This window comes from Meles meles, chromosome 11 (genome assembly GCF_922984935.1).
Source record: "Meles meles chromosome 11, mMelMel3.1 paternal haplotype, whole genome shotgun sequence".
In the NCBI taxonomy this organism is placed as follows: domain Eukaryota; kingdom Metazoa; phylum Chordata; class Mammalia; order Carnivora; family Mustelidae; genus Meles; species Meles meles.
In genome coordinates, this window is record NC_060076.1 from 3485594 (window position 1) to 3507286 (window position 21693).

General features: G+C 54.9%; 1 protein-coding gene and 1 non-coding gene across 6 annotated transcripts; both read right to left on the minus strand.

Moving 5' to 3' along the window:
• Positions 1-447: 447 nt before the first annotated feature.
• GFI1B (growth factor independent 1B transcriptional repressor) lies at positions 448-12006 on the minus strand. 5 transcript variants are annotated; one of them, XM_046023183.1, is made up of 8 exons: positions 11600-12006; positions 11056-11176; positions 4740-4858; positions 4192-4329; positions 3635-3897; positions 2959-3096; positions 1756-2020; positions 448-1300 (listed from the first exon to the last, which is right to left on the minus strand). In XM_046023183.1, the coding sequence occupies exons 3-8, from the start codon at positions 4837-4839 to the stop codon at positions 1122-1124; spliced, it is 1083 nt and encodes a 360-aa protein (XP_045879139.1). In that variant the 5' UTR covers positions 4840-4858; positions 11056-11176; positions 11600-12006; the 3' UTR covers positions 448-1121. The 5 variants fall into 5 exon arrangements, with proteins under 5 accessions (XP_045879139.1, XP_045879141.1, XP_045879142.1 ...); XM_046023185.1 differs by having other exon boundaries at positions 4192-4326; positions 11056-11434; XM_046023186.1 differs by having other exon boundaries at positions 1756-1921; positions 11056-11434.
• Positions 7891-8081, minus strand: LOC123953707. Its single transcript, XR_006820958.1, has one exon. It is a non-coding gene; the product is annotated as a U2 spliceosomal RNA (small nuclear RNA).
• Positions 12007-21693: the final 9687 nt, after the last annotated feature.

Here is a 21693-nt window from a genome sequence, read left to right on the forward strand (position 1 = left end):
TAAGCCACTGCCCCTACGGCAGTGTGTACAGCCGCTGGTGGAGACTGAGACAGCCCCCCCGACGGAGACTGAGACAGCCCCCCCCCGACGGCAGGAGCCTCGCCCCAGGGGGCTCCTTCGTTTCTGTTCCCGCACTTACCAGTTTGGTCTGAGTCCACATCTCCCACCCCCTCTGCCAGCAGCTCCAGAGCTTTCTCTGGAAAGCTTTTTTTTTTTTTTTTTCTAAGTTTTCATTTTTTTAGTAATTTCCGCACCCAACGTGGGGCTCGAACTTAAAACCCTGAGATCAAGAGTTACGTGCTCGACCAACTGAGCCAGCCAGGTGCCCCGGCTTTCTCTGCCCTTCCAAGCCCCCCACCATCCCTCCCCAAAGCTTAACTTGCACCCAGGACACACTTAATAAACACTGGTCGAGGGTTAATAAATCTGTGACTTTATTTACAGCAGTTGAGAGGGACGGGCTCCTGATAGCACGACTGCTTGTCTCTCCAGCCGCTGGGCCTGAAAGCAGAGCCGGAACTCTGGGGCCAGCTGCGTGCCAGTCAGAAGTGCGGGACAGCCAGCACATCTGGCTGAAGCAGAGGGGGATGAGGCCTCCCACGGGGGCAGGAGACCGCTCTGGCTCTCCGTGGCAGCCTGAAAGAGACCCACTACAAACCAGATTCCAGCACAGTGGGCAGCAGGCAGAGGGGAAGAATTTCTGTTTGGATTCCTATTCTTGACTATTCTCGGAACCCTTGTTCGCAGGGGGCTACACTGGCTTTCTGGGCTCTGCCCGAGGGAAGTAGCCCAAGCTCTTAGACTTCTAAACAACCTCAACTCAAAAAAGACCCAGCCCAGTTCCCATATTTTGCAGCAGGAAAATATTGGTCCAGAGAGGGAAAGCAGCTTGTTGGAGGTTGCACAGCTATTCTGTGAGTCTCAAACCAAGCTGAACGATTCCTGCCCAGCACTGACTCCGGGAGAGCCGGGATCTAGGCACAGGAGCCTGGCCTCCCTCTGGGTCAGGGGATCCCAGGGCAGGCTGGCCAGGAGACGGGGGATCTCGACGCAGGAGGGTGGCCTCCCCCGGGTGACGGGACCTCAGGGCAGCCTGGCCGGAGCCCGGGGCAGGTGCAGCCTCACTTGAGATTGTGCTGGCTTTCCCGGTGCCGCCTCAGGTCCACCTTGCGCTGGAAACCCTTGGTGCACAGCTCGCAGCTGAAGGGCTTGAAGCCGGTGTGTTTCCGGCTGTGGGTGATGAGGTTGGAGCTCTGGCTGAAGGCCTTCCCGCACACCTGGCACTTGTGAGGCTTCTCACCTGCGGGGCAGCAAGGGCCGGGTCAGGGCTGTCGGCGCCAGACCCGCCGCCCCGCTGCCCTGCCTTTGTTCCCCGGACTCGGCTGTGTTACCTCGGGGCCCGACATGCGCTTTAGAGAAGAACTACAAAAGGGAGCCAGGAACACAAGCCCCCCCCCCCCCCCCCCCCGGTTGCACCCTGCGCGGACAGGGACGGGGTCCAGGCGCTCAGGTGAGAGCCGAGCAGTGAATGAGGGGAGGAGTGAGCGGACGGCGAATCCACCTGCTGGTCTCACTTCGCCCCGCGATCACACTGGGGCTCCTTCCTTCCCGGGGTTTTTCCCACGCAAAGTGTAGTTAAGGAGCGGCACGCCCAGCCCCCCGCGTGGAGGGGAGCGCCCCTGGGGGGTGCGGGGAGAGGCGGCTTGGGCCGAGCGGCCCAGGAGCCCCGGGGCCGGCGAGGGGCGTGCGCCTCACCCGTGTGGATGTAGGTGTGTTTCTTCATGTCTGACTTCTGGTGGAAGCGCTTGCCGCAGAACTGGCAGGGGTAGGGCCTCGTGTCCGAGTGGATGAGCAGGTGCGTGGACAGGGTGGACGAGCGTTTGAAGGCTTTGCCGCACATCCGGCACTCGAAGCTGCGCTCCTGCCGGAGGAAACGAGGCCCCGGGGGGTCAGGCGCGGGCGGGGCCTCGAGACCCGGGACTGCCACGCCGGGCGCAGGTCCGGGCCCTGCCGGGATCCCCTGAGGAACAGGACACTCGTTGGCGGGGCCTGGAGAACGGGTCCTGGCGGAGCAGGACCCAGAAACCCCCATTTCTGCATCCCAAGAGGGGGGCGCTGAGGCATGGGGCTTGAGAGGCCTCCTCTGGGCTTTCCCCTGCAACCTTCACAGTATCCCGTGCACAATGAGCCGCACCACGGGCTTGTTGACTGACTGATAGATGGACTGATCTGGGACATGGTCATGGGCTTTGCAGTGCTTTGGCTAAGAGTCTGTTTTATTGGGTCCCATTTCTGACTTCTCCTGCTTAGAGGCTGCATGACCTTAGACAAGTCATTTAACCCCTGGAGACTCAGTTTCCCCATCTGTACATGAGAACAGCAGTAATGAGCTCAAAGGGTAGAGAGCTGAGCCAGCAACTAGCTTGGGGTGTGCGCTCACAGCTGAGAGCTCTCATGACCCTACCCCGCCTCTCCCGGTGTTCGCAGCTCGGGTCATCGGGCACTTTCCCCAGAATGGAATATCCGAGCAGCTAAGTGGGACAAGAGGGTCATTTAAGCCTGACGCCAAGATCCTAATAGTCGAAGCCGAGGCCCCTGGCTCTGCGCACACGGCCCACGCTCGTCATTTCTGAGCATCCCCCGGCCAGGCGCTCTCCCAGCAGCACATTTGGCCCGCCAGGGAGGGAAGTCGGTCAAGAGTGGGTGTTGGGAAAACGAGAGCGTGACCAGCACGAAAGCACGATTATTCATTACCAAGAACAAGGTAAAGTATGTTGATATAATAATTTTTAAAAGACGGTTTTGGGGACCCAGAGGAGGGAGTAAAGGACCCCCGATCTGTGTCACCCTCCGGGGCAGGGTGAGGGGTCCGGCCACAGCCCCGAGGCTTCCTGCGGGAGGCCCAGGGCAGGAGTGGGAGGTGGGGCGGGGGTGTCCTGGGCTTGGCCTGCTGCCCACCTGGGAGTGGACGTGCGTGTGCTGCTCCAGGCTCACGGCGTGGCCGAAGGTTTTGCCACAGACGTCGCAGGCGAAGGGCCGGGTCCCGCTGTGGGAGCGGCGGACGTGCACTTCGAGCCCGTGTGGAGTGGAGAACACCTGGGGGCAGGGGGCAGAGCGTGAGGCCGCTGGGGGCTGAGGAGAGGGAGATGGGCCTGGGGTCCCAAGATCACCCTCATCCCCTCCGCACCCAGGCACAGATGGGCATAAAGCAGGAGAAGCACCGGAGTGCCGATTCCGCTGGAATTGCTGTGTGTCCTGGGAAGGTCCCTTTCCCTCTCTGTGGGTTGGATTCCTGTCTAGAAAATGGGGGCTTGGGAGCATGTAAAAGGCCCGTCCTGGCCCTAGCTAGGGGCGGAATGGCCGAGCGGCTGGGAGCCAGGAGTCTGCCACAGCCGCAGGTGAAGCCTGGCACCGATGTCACCTTGCTGTGTGCTCTGGGGCCAGGGCAGCAGCCTCGCGGAACCTTTTGTCTGCATCCCCGGGCTCATCGAACCACAGTGAGGACGAGCATTCTGAACCCTCGGTCCCATGGAAGGACCCGAGACGCACAGCACAGGGGGCACCCGGCTGCCAGGGACCCGGGGAGGGGACCCGGAGCAGGGCCCGCGAGCCCGCCCACGGCCCAGCTGCCCACCTTGTTGCACTTGATACAGTGGTACGTGTCCATGCCTGGGGAGCAGCGGAGGCTGAAGTCCAGGGGCGGCTCGGTGCTGGGCACCAGAGGGCTGCCGTACAGGCTGACGGAGCGCTCGAGGAAGGCAGACTGCATGGTGGAGGGGGCCTGCCGGTAGCTGTGGCCGTAGGACGAGGCCAGGGCATCCCAGGAGAAGCTGGGCTTGTAGAACGGGGGTGAGTCGGAGTCCCTGTCCTGGGATCGGGGCATTACAGCAGGGCCCTCTGCGGAGAGTGGGACACATGAATGGTGCTGATTCATTGAAACTTAGGGCACTGCTCCCCACCTCTCTCCACCTACTGACCTCATGCTGAGGGTTGTGCTGTGTAGCCCCAAACACTGACTGTGGGAGAGGGTCTGGGTCCAAGCAGAAGCTGGAGAGCCCGGATTGTATCCAGATGGCCTTGTCGGTCTAACCTGACTTTAACTCCTAGGATCACTGCTTGCATGAGCCTATCCCCCCTCTGCTCTACTTGCACTGGCTGGTGGGGAATGGCCTGGGGCCCCTGCCACGGTACCTGGCACCAAGGACGTCCTGCTCATGCTCTGGTCCAGCTCCAGCTCTGGCTCGCGTTTGAGGTCAGTCCAGGTCAAGCAGTGGTTTGGGAACAGGGTGCTGAAGACAGGATCGTTGCTCAGGACTTGGTCCCTGGCTGCTGTGGGGAGACAAGACCATCAGTGATACCAGGGGACCCAGAGTCGCACTTGCTGCTGTCCCCAGATGCTCGTGTGCCCAGGCCCTGTCCAGGACGGCGGGAGCGGGGGGTGGGGGGGCCGAAAGGAACCCCTCGCCGGGGAGAACTCCTGGCCCAGTGTTAACTTTCTGAGCACCCAAGAGCCCTAGATGTTTTCTGAGTCGGGTTAGGATCCACATGTCCTAACCAGCTCCAATCCTGGTGCTCCCACCATCTCAAGGGGTCAGAAGAGATGGATACATTCATTCATTCATTCATTCATTCATTCAGCATTTACTGACCTTCTGCATTTGCAGAAGGGATGCCGTCGCCTCCCCAACACGGGGGGCAGGGAGGCCTGGGTGGGTGCCGCAGGGGGAGACCTGACTCACCAGGGCTAAGGGCAGGAGGCCAGACCGGGTCATCTTCCTGGACGCGGGGCTGGTGGTAGGTGTGAGCTTTCTTGCTCTTTACCAGGAAGGAGCGTGGCATGGTGAGTGTGCACCCACACCTGCGAGGGGGGGGCAGTTAGGAAGGGCGGGAAGGCAACAGCCTCTCTATGTCAGAGCCTTCTCCTGACATCGGATTCCACTGTCCTGAGATGAATGGTGGCCCCCAGAAGTTCATGTCTTCCCAGAACCTGTGAATGCGATCTTCTGCGGAAACACAGTCTTTGCAGATTTTACCTGAGATGAGGTCATCCCGAGTTAGGGCGGACCCTAAGCCCAGTATGTCCGGGGTTCTTATACAAAGCGGGAACCTTGGGCCCAAAGACACAGACGTGCAGGGAGAACACCGTCTGCAGGCAGGAGCAGAGGTGGGAGGGGCGTGCTTACGAGCCCAGGAACCCAGAGGATCGCTGGTTCCACCAGAAGCCGCGAGAGAGGCTCGCGACAGACTCCCCCAGAGCCTCCAGAAGGAACTGACCTTGAGGACGCCTTGATTTGGGATCTCTAAGATTCCAGAACCTTGGACGAACAAATTTTGTGTTGTTTGAAGCCGCCTGGTTTCTGGCAGTTTGCTGCAGTGGCTACAAACCCTAACCTCCCCACAGGCCTCCCTCGCTAGGAAATTAATACACCCACCTTCTAGAACACCCCCACGGTCAGTCTCCTACCCACATGCCCTGAATTGCACCGAGAGCAGAGAAGGAAGGACAGGGGTGTCTTCAAATATGACACACGGTGGCCCCCCATCCAGAAATATGCATTCGCGCCCCCGTGGGAGCGGCACTCGGAGGCCATGGACGGAGCGGTCTGAGCTGGGGTTTGGAGCCGGATGCTTAAACTCCCAGCTCACCCGCTGTGCACTTTGGGGCAGACACTTGACCTCTCGGGGCCGACCCCCTTTTCTGTAAGGCGCAGCGTCCAGGCTTCTCTCTCTCTGAGCGGGGGTCGAGGAGGGGGTTGGAGTTGCACGTGGGGCTCAAGGCCTGAGAGGACTCCCCCATGTCACCCCGCTGCGAAGCCGGAGGGCTTTTTGTGCCTGTGGCGGAAGAGACCAGTGTCTGCCACCTGTGAGAACGAAGCATCGGGCAGCCCAGCTCTGCCGCGTGGTCACCGCACCCACCGCTCAGGGGGTGGGGGAAGCCACGGAAATCAGAAAAGGGACCTGCTCTCGGTCTTGGGTGGGGGTTGGGTTGTGGCAGAGCCAGACCAGCCTGAACACCTTGACACTTGCAGGGCTGCAGGGACCATAGGACCAGGCGCGGGAAAAGGATTACAGCTGCTCCAACAACAGCCAGGGCTGGGTGATAAGGCCAAGGCGAGGAGCTGGCTGGGAGGAGGGAGATTATAGAGGGAGCCCTGCCTTTGGAGCAGGCCCAGGGAGTCACCCCTTCCCCCCGCGTGACCCCAAGCCAGGCAGGAGAGGGACCCCTAGCTGTCCCCAAATCGCAAGCCATCTTCCTGCCGGTGTGGGGGCAGAAAGGGACCTCTGTTACAAAGAGGTGTACAAAGTGCTCAGCCTGGTGTGGGGCCGCAGGACCCCTGAGCAGGTGACGGCATCACAGCCTGGAGGAGAAGAAGCTTCAGGAAGGCAGGCACAGCCCACATCCTGTCCTGTCCTGTCTGGTTGCAACCGCAGTACCCCGCCCAAAGCAGTTGTGCTCTGAGGACAGGGATGAGTCCGGGGACCAGGAGCAGGGACATGCCCCAAACTCTTCGCCTCCGGGATCTGAAAAGTTCCCAGAGGGTCTGGGGTCCAGTCCAGCTGTCAGGTTGTGCCCTTCCTAGGCTTCCCTGGCCTCCTGTCTCTCCCAGGCTTGTCGGGAAGCCCGCGGTGGCCTTATCTACCAGGGACAGTCTTCCTCTGCCTCCTCCCCCTCCCCCAGGGTTCCTCTCACCCCCCATCTACCCCCTTCTAACTCTTGGCTCCAGGAATCCCTTAAGGAGGCTGGACCCTGGGCAAAGCCAGAGGAGACCCGCACACGCCAGGGGAGGTGGGGTTTGTGTGGTCTTGCCCTTTTTTCTAGAGGACCTTCCGAGGGCCATGGTCTCACTATCAAAAGATGATCTATTATTTTGCACAGAGTATTTTAGTAGCAAGCCAAGGAGAGCCAAAGCTAGGCATGGGGCTGCTGGGATGGCCGGAGACATTTCTTGTAGCCAGGATCTGCGTAGCCTTAACTCCGTGAGTTCGGACCCGGGAGCTGAGTGGCTACTGCCCCGTTTCACGAAGGAGGAATGAGGCTTGGAGACTGGCTCCTGATCCCAGGCAGACCCCAGGCTGCCCCCCGGCCCCGCCTCCCGGCCTCTACACTGTCGACTGAAAAGACACGGGGTCGGCACTTACTTGGCACGGAGGGAAGCCCGCCTGCGTGCTAAGAAAGGTGTCTAGAGCTCATGATGAGCAATATGCCATCAAACTGACACCCACTGGCGCAAGGGAAGCAGTGATTGTCTTCTGGGCTCACAGAGGAAACTGAGGCTGAGGGAGAAAAGTGGCTTGTCCAGGCCCCGTGTTCCTGTCCTGCTGGGACTTGACTCCTGGCCCAGGGCTCTTACCATTGGCCCCTGGGGTCTTTCCAGCCACCCATAAAGACGGACTGCCTGGAGCAGGGAGAGAAGGCTGGTTGGTGTGGCAAGATGATGGAAAAATCGTATTTCTTTGACCGCTGTCTTTTCTAGAACCCACAAGCTGCACATGGGCTCTTAGAGAGTTTTTTTTTTTTTTAATTTTTTAGACAGAGAGAGAGAGACAGAGAGAGAGAGAGACAGAGAGAGAGAGAGAGAGGAAAAAGAGACAGAGACAGAGACAGAGACAGAGAGAGAGAGACAGAGAGAGAGAGAGAGACAGAGAGAGAGAGAGAGAGGAAAAAGAGACAGAGACAGAGACAGAGACAGAGAGAGAGAGACAGAGAGAGAGAGAGAGAAAGGTAAAGAGAGACAGCCTGTGTTTGAAACTGCTGTCTTAAAATTTAGACCCGCCTGTGTCAGGCAAACAGAGTAAAATAAAAGCAGCGTGTGGCAAAAACCACCTGGCAAAATAAGAAAGCAAAGCACCACTAACCGGTCTGATGTTCAACCGAGTCATAGTCCCCGACGGGGGTGCCCCGTTCCTGGAAGTACTGCAATACCAGGTCGATGCGTGGAGTGGACGGAGCAAGCTCCTATTCCATCTCCCTGCTCCAAAAATCCATTTAATATATTGTCCTCGGATAGAGGACGTATCAGATATTAAACTGATAAGAACAGATACTACACTTGATCTTAGCCAAAAGGCCGAGAAGCGATTAGAGAGTTTTGAATGGAAAAGCAAGAGAGAAAGACCTCCTTCAAGAAGCTCTGGTTTTCCCTTGGGCTCAGAGCCTGAGGACACCATAGAGGTCAACTGCTTAGAAGTCAGGACAACACAAGTTCATGAGCGAGGGGTCCCCACTTCCGCAGTCCCCGGCTGGAGGAAGGGGACGCTCAGGGTCCACTCTCGGGTTCCCTTCAGAGCCCCAACCCTCCCCCACCCTCCCTAGAATGTTCTCTCCACCAAGCCTGGCAGAGCAGCAGAGCCAAGCCCAGGGCTTTAAGCCCTTAAGCTCCCCGTGTGCGGAACACACCAGGAGAACTTCCTTTTGGCCCCTGTTGGCGGAGTTAAAAAAAAAAAAATAGGAACCAATCACCTATACTGTAGTTAATTAACAACCACACCGTTTTGATTCACACGGACCGTTCTGAGAAAGAGCTCAGAGCAGAGATTGTGAAAGAACCCAAAGATTTCTTCACGAAACAGGGGCCGTGATGGTATCAGCCTCCGGAAGGAGACTCGCTGTTAACATCTCTTCCAAACCCTCCATCCCGACAGAGGGTGTCCTGACCTCGAGTCGGAATCTCGGCCCCGAACCCCTACGTCCAGGTGGACTCGGAACCACAGCCTGGTGACTCTGGCACAATGAGGTGCCACGGGCCTCCCGTGGGGCTGAGTATGATCTCGTGACCTTGAACTTGGCTACGTGGGCCTCCCACCTGGGGCTTGGTTTTCCTATCTCTCAAAAGGGACCGTTGGACTAAGAGATTTCTAAACTTCCCTTTTGCTCTAAAATCCCATGCACATTTTGTTGACCTTCGGCACAGGACTGACCTACCTTGACTGAGAACCTCATCACCCGGGTTCCCTTTTTGGGACGGTTGGGCAAGACTGTTGTTTCTCAGAGGACCCTATGGACTTCCTTTATATTTAAAGACGTGACTCAAACAAACAAACAAAAAAACCCTTTCCACGTAGTAGTTAGGGGAAATGGGTCTGTTTCATGTTAGCGGCCCCGGCAGGAAGGGGTCATTATTTTTATTTGAGATTTGCCAGCGGTTCTCAAATATCTCCTCCTAAGTTCAGAGACTGCCATGTCACAAGAGATCAGAATCAACTTCTGAGTTGCAGCAGGGACTCGGGCATATTTGGAACCCCCAATGCACGGCCGCGTGATTCCCAGTAACCAAAAGATGGGCGCACCCCCAGTGTCCATCAGCAGATGACGGAGAAACGAAATGTGGCATATCCATACAATGGAACGTTATTCAGCCTGAAAACGGAAGGAAGACCGCCACAGGCTAGAACATGGATAAATCTTGACACCGTGTAAGCGAAATACGCCAGTCACAAACAGATGGTTGCTGTAGGACCCGTCACTTATACAAGGTCCCTAGAGAAGTCGGATTCATAGAGACAGAAAGGATGGTGGTGAGAGCCAAGGACTGGGGGGACGGGCAAGGGAGGGGAGTTTGTGTTTAATGTGGACAGAGTTTCAGTTTGAGAAGGTGAAGAGAGTTTTGGAGTTGGAGAATGGTGACAGTTGCCCAACATCGTGAATGCATTTAACGCTACAAAACCGTACACTTCAAGATGTTGAAAAAGGTCACGGTCCCGTCATGTATATTTTACTACAAAAGGAACAGAAATGAGGGAACAAAACATTTCCTGGACATTTCTGAACTGGTGCAGCTCCCACTGGCTTGAATTCCTGAAAACAAATGAACAAAAAAACCCTCCCTCTAATTTAAGGAGGGGTAAGGTTTTCTGTTGTTTCTGAAAAGGGACGAGACCATAGATGATCAGGCTATTTTCCTGGGAGCGATCGGGTTCCAGAAGCTTCAGGAGTCCTCGTGGTCTCCAAGAGCCCCCCAGCCCCATCCGCCCTCCCGAAAGCCTCGAGGAAATGTTTTGCGTTGGTTTTGAGTAACTTCATCCATCAAACCCAAGGCAGATAAGGCTTTCTGATGCTTCCCAAGCACCTTCTGCAGGGAAACCAGCACACCGACCCCCGAGTCTTGAGTTGGAAGACACCTCACACGTCTCCTTCTTAAAGGGTCCCTTGTGCACCAGCTCCGAGGACAAGAAACTTGTAGAAGACCTCGCTAAGACTGGTCTTCTACCCACTGATTGCCTGCTGAGAACTAGTCAGGAGGTGTGAGCCTCCGTGGGCAGGTACAACTTAGCTAGCTCCTATCAGATTCATGTCCGGAGCCTGCAAATTAATTTGCCCCCTCCAGGAAACTCATGAACGCTGCAGACCTTCCCCGCAGAAAAATGTACACAAGCCATACCCACAGCTCTTCTGCGGACCACCACCCCCCCCTTAACAAGTCTTAGTTTAGGGAGGGCACCTCGCCCCGATGCCCAGACTCTAAACTCAGTCTTTTTTCTCCCAAGATTAGGTAGAAAAGACTGAGATGCCCCCTGCCCTTCTGCAGCCCTCTGGTTTCTGGGGGCTGGGGTGGTGGACAAGGCATTTTCCCTTCTCTCCCCATGGGGCCCTGGATGGGAGGACACTCCCTCTCATAGTGCCCCAGGAACGTGGGTGAAGGGCACTGGGGAGTACGGGTTGCCGGCGGTAGACCTTCCCTCAGAGTTCTCTCAATTTCTCTCTGATCTTATACACAAGGGAAGCTCAGGGTGATGGAGGGACAGGGCTACACTAAGCCAGATGCTTGAATGAGCGTCACCCATGCTCTGCCCAGGTCCCCCGGAGAGCTAGGGTTGAGGGTATAACCTTGCATACACAGGTGATCCCAGTCAGACCCGACCCGGTTTTGGAAAAGCCCCTACAGGGCTCTGCCTCCCACCACCTCCTCTCTGCTGGGTTCAAGGGCATCTCGTGGGAGAGATATCCCAGTCCCTTACTCTTCCTGTAACTGCCAAAGGGCCCGGGTGACCTGCCTGGAAACAATCTAAGTCAGACATGCAAATTTCAAAAGAAGAGGCTGGGATGACAGCACTCACCTGTCCCCAGCTCTGTCGTCTGGTCCTGGATGCGATCTTGGTCTGGGTGGGAACCTCCCGGCCTCTGGGGATCCGCTCCACTCTGTCAACCTCGGACTCTCTGCTCGAATAGATACTTCTCCTTTTTTTTTTTTTTTTTTAACTCTCTCTCACTCTCTCTGGTTTTTTTTTTTTTTTTTTTCCTCTTCTGTTCCCCTCCTTGATTTTCAATCTGATTATTTGTGTCAAAATCTGGCGGTGAAGGAACAGCCAATAGAGAGCGCCCGAGCGCGGGGCTGTATTTGCTTATCAAAGCTTCCCCGGGCTCGGACTTGGGGCTCCCGCCAGCCCTCCACCCTGCGAGCCTCGCTCCGCGTGCAGACTTTCTAACGAACGCCTCCTGGAAGAGAAAGAAATGGCTAACTCATTCGGGTTTTAAACTTAAAGTTAAAAAAGCCTCGCTCCGCGTGCAGACTTTCTAACGAACGCCTCCTGGAAGAGAAAGAAATGGCTAACTCATTCGGGTTTTAAACTTAAAGTTAAAAAAAAAAAAGCACTTATGTACCTGATTTTGCATAAAGTCGTAACTTTGTTTCGTCTTTCCTTCCTTCGTCTGTCTCTGTCTGTCCCCCTCCATCCTGAGCCAGCAGCAGCCTGCTCCAAAGCCGCGGCGGACCGCCCTTAGAGAGGTCCCTCTCGTCCCTGCAGAGGTGGCCTTTGAGAAGAAAAGCCGAGTTCACGCTTCCCCAGCCTGGACCCCAGAAGAGGTGAAGGAGCAACCGAGGTGCGTCCCCGTCCCGGCGGCGGCGGCGGCGGGCGGCTCAGCGCGCTCCGGTCCCCGCGGCAGGTGCACTCGCCGTCCCCGGCCCTGCGTGTGCCGCCATCTAGCGGCCGCGGAGGAGACGGCGGCGGCCCGCTGCGGTCACCGGGGAAGCGGACCCAGCCCGGCTCAGCCCTCACATCCCATTTGGCACCGAGCCCCACCCCGCGACCCCCCACCTTCTCCCTCCTTTGCCCCTCGAGCCTGATTTATTTCAGGAGGATTTGCATGAGGGGAGAGCGCACAGAACGGAGCACTGTTAGGCTGATTTGCATGCTCTCCCAGCCCAGGGCTGGAGAGGTTATGTTTCCCGCGACAAGAAAACAAGTTGGGCGACAGGAAGCCCCTTCTTAAACTGCAGGTCCGGTCCGGCATGAGGAGGAAAGGGGGTTTCAGTCGAGGCTCCTCTGCGGCGGGGTCCAGGCGGGAGGTCAGCAGGGCCTGAGCGATGCCACTGGGGGTCAGGGGCATGGGGGGGCGTGGGTTCCAACCATGGCACTGAGCCCTTGGACCCTCCTTGGAGGAGAGAGAGTGTGGGAGCATCTGGAATATTCTCTGGGTGCTCCACATTGCCAACAGCCAACGGGCCTGTTTGTCATGAAGCAGGAAACTTAAAAAAGAATGCAAGGACTGTAAGAAAAAATTCCCATTTCTTCCCATTCTCCCTCCATTATGCAGGCACATCCCTTTGTTTCGCTTGTCAGGTCTTTCTTTTTCCACTGGCTGTTATTTTAATTACCTCCCCAATTCTCCTGCGGCTTTTATGAACAGATTTAATGCTTTCCACGGTTCACCTTGTCAACCACTTCTTCATTTGGGGCATAACGCGGTTTGGGGTAGCGCAGCTGTATTGGGTAGACGCCGCTCTGGGGTTGTGATCTCACTTGGGATGTTTATCTTCCTCCTTCAGTAACCAACGCAGAAACCCCCTTCCTAGAGCAGGACCCCAGCCCGGAAGTGAAAGCGGGCCTTGTCTTGAGCCACGCGGACCCCTCTGCGGGAGGGCAGTGTCCACGCCTCCAGCCACCTGGACGCACTTTGTGGCCTGAAACCTCCCAGCCTCGGGGTTCCCTCCCACACCGCTGCCCTTAGCAGGCAGCCCTGGAGATGAAGTGCCTTCATTTACTTTCTCCCAAGGGCTAAATCACTGTAGCGTCCTTGTGTCCAGTCATTCAATCAGTTAATCCAGTTACTACTGGTACCTGGCCTGTTCCAGATTCCTCCTTCTTCCCTCTGCCTCCTGCCTGCCTCCCTGTCTTAGTCATCTCAAGCTGCCATAACCAAATAGCACAGACCAGGTGACCTCAACAACATTGATTTCTTGCAGAGACCAGGAAGTCCAAGAACAAGGTGCCGGGACACTCCGCTTCTGGTGAGGACAAGCTTCTAGATTTTCAGCAGGCTGCCTCCTGGCTGAGTCCTCACTTGGGAGAGAGGCAGATGGAGAGGGAGGGAAGGATGCAGCGAGGGACAGAGGGAGAGAAAGAGAGAGAGAGTGAGAGAGAACTTAAACTCTGGCTTCTTTTCCTTTTCCTGTAAGGACACTAATTCCATGATGGGGACCCCACCCTCAAGACCTCATCTAACCTAATTACCTCCCAAAGTCCTCACCGCCAAATACCATCACACGGGGGGTTAGGGTTTCAACATGAACTTTGGGGATAAAAACATTCAGTCTATAACTCTCTTAGATAACACATGTTTATTGAGTGCCTGCTAGGTACCAGATGCTGGGGTTTCCAACAAGAACCAGATGGGAGCTGTCGGGAGTGGCTTCCTGGTCCAGCAGGTGGGACACAGTACCCTGAAATTTGCAAACTGGGCTGCTAAGTGCTGTGATGTAATCATGGAACACAGGGAAATGAGCGCAGACTTGGAGCGTCATGAGAGTTAATGAAGCTAATGGAAGCGACATCTAGGTTGATGCCAGGCCGACTTGATTGGGAGACAAAAAGTAGGGAAGAATGTCTAAAAAGAAGAGCATGTGCAAAGAGCTGGAGGCAGGACCTTTGGGGGCACTGACAGCAGCCACATTCATGTACCGGTGGGCTGTAGAGGGTAGAGGAAGGGGAGGGAGAGATGAACCTAAAAGGAAAGAAGGAGCATGATCATGAAGATGCCTCCCTGATTTAAAAACTTTCGGTGATTTCCCTTTACCTAACAGGACACAAAATTCAGCTTCAGAGAGCAGCATTCAGTGTTTTTCACAGTGTCAGTCCTCTTTCAAATAACAGCAGTTTCTCTGATGCTAGTTTAACAACAACAACAAAGCAATTAGTTCATGTCACTGAAAAGTTCCGGCTTCAGGCATGGTTGGATCCAGATGCTCAGATGGTATTGTCTGGATCTGGATCTCATTTGTTCCCGCCTCAGGACATTTGCATTTGTTGTCCCCTTTGCTAGGATGGCCTAACTTTCAGATCTCCCCATGGCTGACTCATTCGGATCTCAGCTGAAATGTCGCCTCAGCAGAGAGATTTCCTTGGCCACTAACTAAAGCAGGACCTTCCCATCCCAGCCAGCTTCGGCCCTTTGTTCTTTGTGGCAACCATAATTATCTGAAGATGTCCTGCTGATTTATTACCTTTTTTACTGATCTCTCGTTTGGCCTGACTGCCCACACAGAATAGAAGCAGTCCAAGATCGGGGGTGGCGTTTGCCTGGCTCACGGCCCAGTGAGTCTCCAACGCTGACAACGGTGTATGGTTGACACCCATGATGTTTTTACAGAGCGAATGGATGAACGAACGACCGAATCCGTGCGTGCATCTCTCTCCGTCTCGCAGCTTTCCCTTCTTCTCTGGGGCTGAGATCACCAACACTGCCAACTGTAGTCCTACCAGATGAGAAACACCAGTGGAAAACGAGCCCCGCCCTCTGTAGTTGGGGCAGGAGGCCCAGAATGACTCTGATTGGCCCAGCGCAGTCACACAGCATCATCCCTGCCCCAATCACTGTGGCCGGTGGGAGGGATATGGGTCTCTCGTTGGCCAGGACTGGCCCGCCTCCTGCCCAAACCTCGAGGAGGCAGGTTGAGTTCGAGAAGGAAAGAGCGGTTGCCGCCACACTGAGTAAGGCCAGCGAGGTGTTTGGGTCACGGCTTCCACCTTCCACCTTCCAAGCGTCTTCGTATTGTCGCCTGAACATGCTGCCTTCTTTCCTGCTAGAGGCCAAATCCCAGCCCCTGCCTTTGCCCTTCCTGTTCCCCATGTCCAGAATGTTCTTCCCTGCGATCTCCTCCTTTGCAGCCCAGTTCTGCTCTCACCTCCTTCAGGAAGCCTTCCTGGATGCCCGCAATCCCTGGGGCCACCCCTGCAGCTCTTGGATTCTTTGTCGTGGGCACTGGGCGGCTTGTCGATGGGATCGGCAACCACCTATGAGTAGGAATGCTACGGAGTCCTCTCGCAGACACTGACCTCGGTGATGGGGATGCGGCGAGAGCCGCTGCTAGGCCCGACAGTGTGCAGAGCCCCCTACCCCCTGTGCTGATACCCCGGGCAAGTGCAGGCGGTCTGGGGAAGCGGTGAGGGAGCCGAGGCGGGTGACCGTGCTGTGCTGGGTGCGCAGCAGCGGGGTCCAGGCTCTGGGCCCCGCACTCCTGGGCATTAGCTGTTTAACCCCAGGCACCTTTCTGGGCTTGGCTCAGAATGGCCACAGAACGCAGAATGCAACGAACACGAGCTGAGCCCATCCACCCCGGAACCCTCCAGGATGGACCAGGTGGTCCTTACCCTGGGGTTGGGGGCGCCCAGCTCACCCCTGCGCCCGGGGGCCATCCTCCTCTACCAGAAAATCTCCCGTTCCCTGCCCTGCAGAGAATTCGGGGGCTGGTGGAGCTCTTCCCCAGCCCAGGCTCCCTGCCAGGAGCCGCAGGCGCCCGGGGTGGCGGGAGTCCCGCTTGCAAACGCAGCGTATGGCAGTGCCCTGCGGGCCACAACCCCACGACCCCCCGCGTCCCTGCGCTTCCGGGGACGCAATTAACCAGAGGGCCGCACAGTGGCGCTCGTTCCCCCCTTTTCTCCCGGCGAAACCCAGCCTGGAGACCCTCCGTCGGTCCGTCCGTCCGTCCGTCCACCTGAGTACTGCTTAAATCACAAGAGTGGTACATGGTCGGAGAATGAAGAAAACGGTAAGAGTGTTCATCACCCGTGATGTGTATTCTTTTAGTTCCTCTATCGCCCCCCCCCGCCCCGCCCCCAGACCCCTCCCTCTCCACAAGCGTCCGCGCCTGCAATGCTCTCCAGCTGGAACAGATCCCCGCTGGCCCTTTGCTGTCCAGCCCCGCACGGTCGGCAGTGCCTCCCCGGATCTGTGAGCGCCCCCGCCCTGCATCCATGAACCCATGGTGGGGACGGGAAGACCGCGCGGCTGGAGTCTGCCGGGCACTCATTTCGCAGGGCCCAGCGTCAGCCTCAGGCGAGCACCGACCGAGGGGTGCTCTGCTCGGGCAGGGGTGCGGGTGAGCAGCCCCGGGACCTGCGTTCCTGTCCGGTTCCTCCCAGCAGACCTGGCAGGGGTGTCCAAGAGGGCACGTGGGGACCCCGTTCCCAGGTTCAGGAAATAGCAGAGGACGGAGAAGCCGACCTGCTCCATCCACCCCTGTGACTTCTCCCTGGGAACCTCCTCAGAGACTTTCCAACAATTGCCCTCAAGCAAATGTGAAACCCTACACTGAGGACTAGAGGGGGGGGCACAGATACCCCCATTCAGTCCCCGAGTTTTCAGAAGGGGAAACTGAGGCCTCAAGAACCCTAAGAAGCGGGCGCCTGGGTGGCTCAGTGGGTTAAAGCCTCTGCCTTCGCTCAGGTCATGATCTCAGTAGCCCCGCATCAGGCTCTCTGCTCAGCGGGGAGCCTGCTTCCCCCTCTCTCTCTACCTGCCTCTCTGCCTAATTGTGATCTCTCTCTGTCAAATAAATAAATAAAATCTTTTTTTATTTTATTTATTTATTTGAGAGAGAGCATGTGAGAGTGGAGAGGTCAGAGGAAGAGCAGACTCCCCGCCAAGCAGGGAGCCCGATGTGGGACTCGATCCCAGGACTCCAGGATCATGACCTGAGCCAAAGGCAGTTGCTCAACCAACTGAGCCACCCAGATGCCCCTAAATAAATAAAATCTTAAAAAAAAAGAACCCTAAAAAGCAAAGCCAGGACTGGGACCCTGGCACCCCCAACCTTCTTGAAAGCCCTTGAAAACGGGGACCATTGTTTTATCACCTCCAAGCTAAGTGTGTTACTTGTGTCTTCTAAAACATAACTCCAGAGAGGATGTCTAACTCTCCAGTCACTGGAGTGAAATGCAAGCATCGTACTGGCCTCCAGACCTAGGATTGCAGCCCGGTCTTGATACCCACCAGCTGCAGGACCTGGAACAGGTGCTACTAGCCTCCCCTGAGCCTCAGACTTTACATCTGCGAAATGGGGCTAAGGATGATGCTTCCTTGGGGTTGTTGTAGGTGGCAAACGAGTGGATACCGGCAAAACCATTTATAAATGTAAACCCTCTAGAGCTGTAACTGATCATTTCTCAGCAGAAACATTTGCTAGCTGGTGATGGGATTCTTTGATTTCTCTCTTCAATGACACAGCCAGGAGCAGCCTTGGCTCCTGGGGACATAAAAGAAGAAAAAAAAAAAAGAAAAACAGGGCAGGGTCAGCCTGATTGCTATCAGGAGGGCCGTGCTAATTTACATGGCGGGTTGATTATTAATGAAACACCTGACATTTGGTTACTGCCCTGTGCACTCCCGATGACTTCCGTGTTCATGTCCCCTGGATGCTCGCAGGACACTCACCCAGAGGCTGCAGACAGGACTGGACTAGTGCTTTGGGAACACCGACCTGGGCCAGACAGGGTGGAGGGGATTCACAAGCCAGCCCTTGCAGCTGCGGGAGCATTTTGCCACTTGGAATTACTGGGCGGATGATGGGAAACGGAGAACCCACCCCCAGCTGCGCCGGGCACCATGACCAAGTCCACGCAGCTGTAAGGGCGATCCGTCCCTCACCTGCTCTAGAACCATCCGGCAGGCAGGCTACACCGCACAGAATCCGCAGGAGACAGGCTTCCAGCTCCTGGGGCTTGCACTCGGTTTACATCTGTTTTGCCCATGCTGGCTGCCTTCACGGATTTTCCAGCTACAGTTTTCGCAGAGCACACCGCAGCAGGACCGGAATTTCTCTCCTCCAGTTGCTTCTTAGCACCCCACGAGCCTGCAGAAAGAGGTCTCCACTTAGGAAAGTGATCTAGATGCCGGGCTGAGGGGGGCAACCCTGTGCCCTTGTGACTCAGACAGTACGTCCTTGAAAGGCGGGACGGCCATGCATTTCTGCACGTTCACTGGTTTGCAGATTTAAGAAGACACACATGCCTCCTTTGGAAAGCGGGAAAGTTCTTCCTGCCCAGACGCAACTGCTCCACTGCGGAGCGTTCACCTGAAAGCATCCGAAGGAGGGACTCAAAGAGCTGTTTGTACTCACGTTCACAACTGAGTGTTCACAGCTGAAGTGTTCACAGCAATCCAGTCGGGGAAGCTACCCATGTGTCTGCTGACGACGAGTACAGCAATAACCAGTCTGGGGTGCCTGGGTAGCCCAGTGGGTGGAGCCTCTGCCTTCAGCTCAGGTCATGAGCTCAGAGTCCTGGGATCGAGCCTGGCATCCGGCTTCCTGCTCAACAGGGGGTCTGCCTGAGGTTTTCTCCCTCTCCCTCTGTCCGCCCCCAACCTCTCTAAAATAAATAAATCTTTTTTTCTTTTTAAAAAACCTAATGTATTTTTATTTACATTCAATTAATTAACATATAATGTATTATTAGTCTCAGAAGTAGAGTTCAGTGGTTCATCAGGTGCATAGAATAGCCAGTGCTCATCACACCATGTGCCCTCCTTAGTGTCCATCACCCGGGTACCCCATCCTCCCGTCCACGCCCCCTCCAGCAAGCCTCAGTTGCTTCCTACGATTAAGAGTCTCTATGGTTTGTCTCCCTCTTTGATATCGGCTTGTTTTATTTTTTCCTTCCTCCCTTATGCTTCTCTGTCTTGTTTCTTAAATTCCACGCGTGAGTGAAATCATAATTGTCTTTCTGTGATTGATTTCTCTCAGCATAGTACCCTCTAGCTCCCTCCACATCATTGCAAATGGCAAGTAAATAAATAAATCTTAAAAAAAATAAACATGGTCTATCCATACAGTGGAATTTTGTTCAGCCTTGAAAGGAAGGAGATCCCGACGCACGAGACAACATGGGAGAGCCTGGGGGACATGACCATGCCGGGCGAAACCGACCAGACACAGAAGGACACGTCCTGTCAGATTCTGTGTATCTGAGGGACCTACAGAAGTCAGGATCACAGAGACAGAAAGCAGGAGGGCAGGTGCCGGGGCCTGGGGAAGGGGAAACAAGGAGTGCATGGTCCCTGGGGACAGAGTTTCAGTTTAGCCAGATGAAAGAGTCTGGAGACGGATGGGGCTGACGGCCGCCCAGCGTTGGGAATATGCCTCACGCTGCTGAACTGGGCACTTAAAAGGAGTTAAGACGGTAAATGCTGTGTTATGTGCATTTTGCCACCTTTTACGGGCCACCCCTCCCGCCCACCCCCCCACTTCCACAGACGGGGAAAGAGAAGGTGCAGGGGTCTGGGGGACCTCACCATCTCGGGATCAGAATTTTCCTTCCCTGCCTTTTCCAATTGCTTTTTGATCTCCGAAGATTTTTTCAAGTTTTTATGTTGAAAAATTTCCGACAGGAAAGCAAATGAAATGCGTCTAATGGGCACGTACATACCCAGCACTTTCTTCAAGAGTGGTCATATTTGCCCAGTGTGGTTTATCTCTCTAGGTGCACATGTATGTTTGTCCAAATACGTTTTGTTCTGATAAAATATCCTGAAGGTATACTGCGCGCGCCATGACGCTTCGCCCACGCACTCGAGCGTGTGTCTCTGGAACAGATATTTCTTGCAACATCACATAACTACAGTTACTAAATTACCAGTGATTCCCCAATCCCATCGAATATTCTGTCCATATTCCCATTTTCGCAGTTTCCCCCAATTTTCTTTTAGAGTCCTTCTTTCGGCATCAGGATCCTGTCCCATTTCGAGCGCTGTGTTTGCTTGTTCCTTTCGTCTCCTTTGTGACGCAACAGTGCCCACTACCCCTTTCTTTCGACGTTGATTTCTGTTGTTGCTTTTGGGGTTTTCTTTTTCCCTTATAAGAGCCCAGCCTAGTTTGGCGGAAGGTCCCGCGTTGTGGCTCTATCTGAGTCCTCATGGTGCCGTTTAACCTGTACCTCCACCCCATGCCGACCGGAAGTTGGGGCCAAGGCTTGAGTAGACTCTGGCGGGACGTTTTAGGATGGATACTTCCCCTGTGATGCTATGGGCCGTGTGGTATTGGACGACCCTAATGTCAGGTTGCCCCCCACCCCCCACAATGATGTGCAGCTTGGTCAGCTGGTTAAAGTTTGACAGCCGGTTCTCTCCATTATAAGGGTGAGCTGAGAAGCAGTCTGTGGGGGTAGGACCGTCCTTACAACCATCCTCTTCTTCCCCCTGATGGCCTTGGAACTCATTGCTGGTCCTTGCCTGAGTCAGCCCCTTCCCTGGAAGCTGCAAATGGTGATTCTACGAATCCTACCATTCCTCCTGGGCTTGTTACCTGGCTTTTTTTTTTTTTTTTTTCTTTTTCTTTTCTGTGAAGAAGACCTTTCCTTCCTAAAGTGTGAATGAACCACAGTTCTTCCAACAATGAGAATGTAAACGATGAACTTTTCTCGTTCATTGCTGATTTTCATCATAAGGGGTTGGCATAATTAGATCTTTTTGCTCTTCTCTCTTCTTTTGTCCCCTTACGTTGGATTATTCCTATTGAATCACTGGTTTTTATTTATTCAACGTATTATTAAATTACATAGAATTTCCTTCTTATGGTCAGTGTTTCAGTTTCTGAGAGCTGCTTTAACAAATGACCCCAACTGGGTAGCTCCAAACAATGGAAACTTATGTCCCCCCTCGTTCTAGAGGCCAGAAGTCTGAACTCAATTACATTTCTTTTTCTGTGAACTTTCTATTCGTGTGTTTTGCCCCCCCTTTTTGCTATGAAATAATTGTGTTTTCTTAAGAGATTCTTAAAAGTTCTCTGTACATATTAGGAGGCTCATGCTATAAGTTGCAAATATTTTCTGTCAGCTTATTTACTTTCTGACTTTGCTTATTTTCTTACTGCATTGCGAACGATGTTTTGTTTGGGGAGGCTTTCTAATTTGTCAGCCTTTTCTTTTGTTGCTTCTGACTTTTGGCCTTTTATAAAGGGTTGTTTTTTTTTTTTTCTCCCCCTCACCTCTGAATACAAAAAATTCACTCATGTTGTTTCCTTCCAGCACTTGTATTATTTCACTTTTGACACCGAGAGCTCCGGTCCCTTAAGAGTTGATTCTGGCATAGGGTGTGAGGTAGGGATCTACATGTATCATTTTCTGAACAATCACTCCATATTCTTCAGAGGAGGCACAACTAACATAGAACCTCTAATCATGAATGCCCGTGCTTTGTGGGGCGCAGGAGGGCGGGTGTCTCATGGTGGCCATGAGATTAACATGGAGCATTCTGGAACGTGGCCCTGCACACTGCATTTCAAGGGGCGAGTAGAGGTGTGATGGGGATTTGCCCAGGGAGACAGCCAGCCCAGCATTTCCGTCAAATGCACAGGCACTGAAGTCAGGATGAAACATCCAACAGTATCCAACAGGCGACTCTCAGACCTCCAGGGGCTCTTCACCGCCTCCAGGTGTAATTAGGCTTCTTGTTCAGCTCGAGGCCCTCCATGTGCTGGCTTCTTT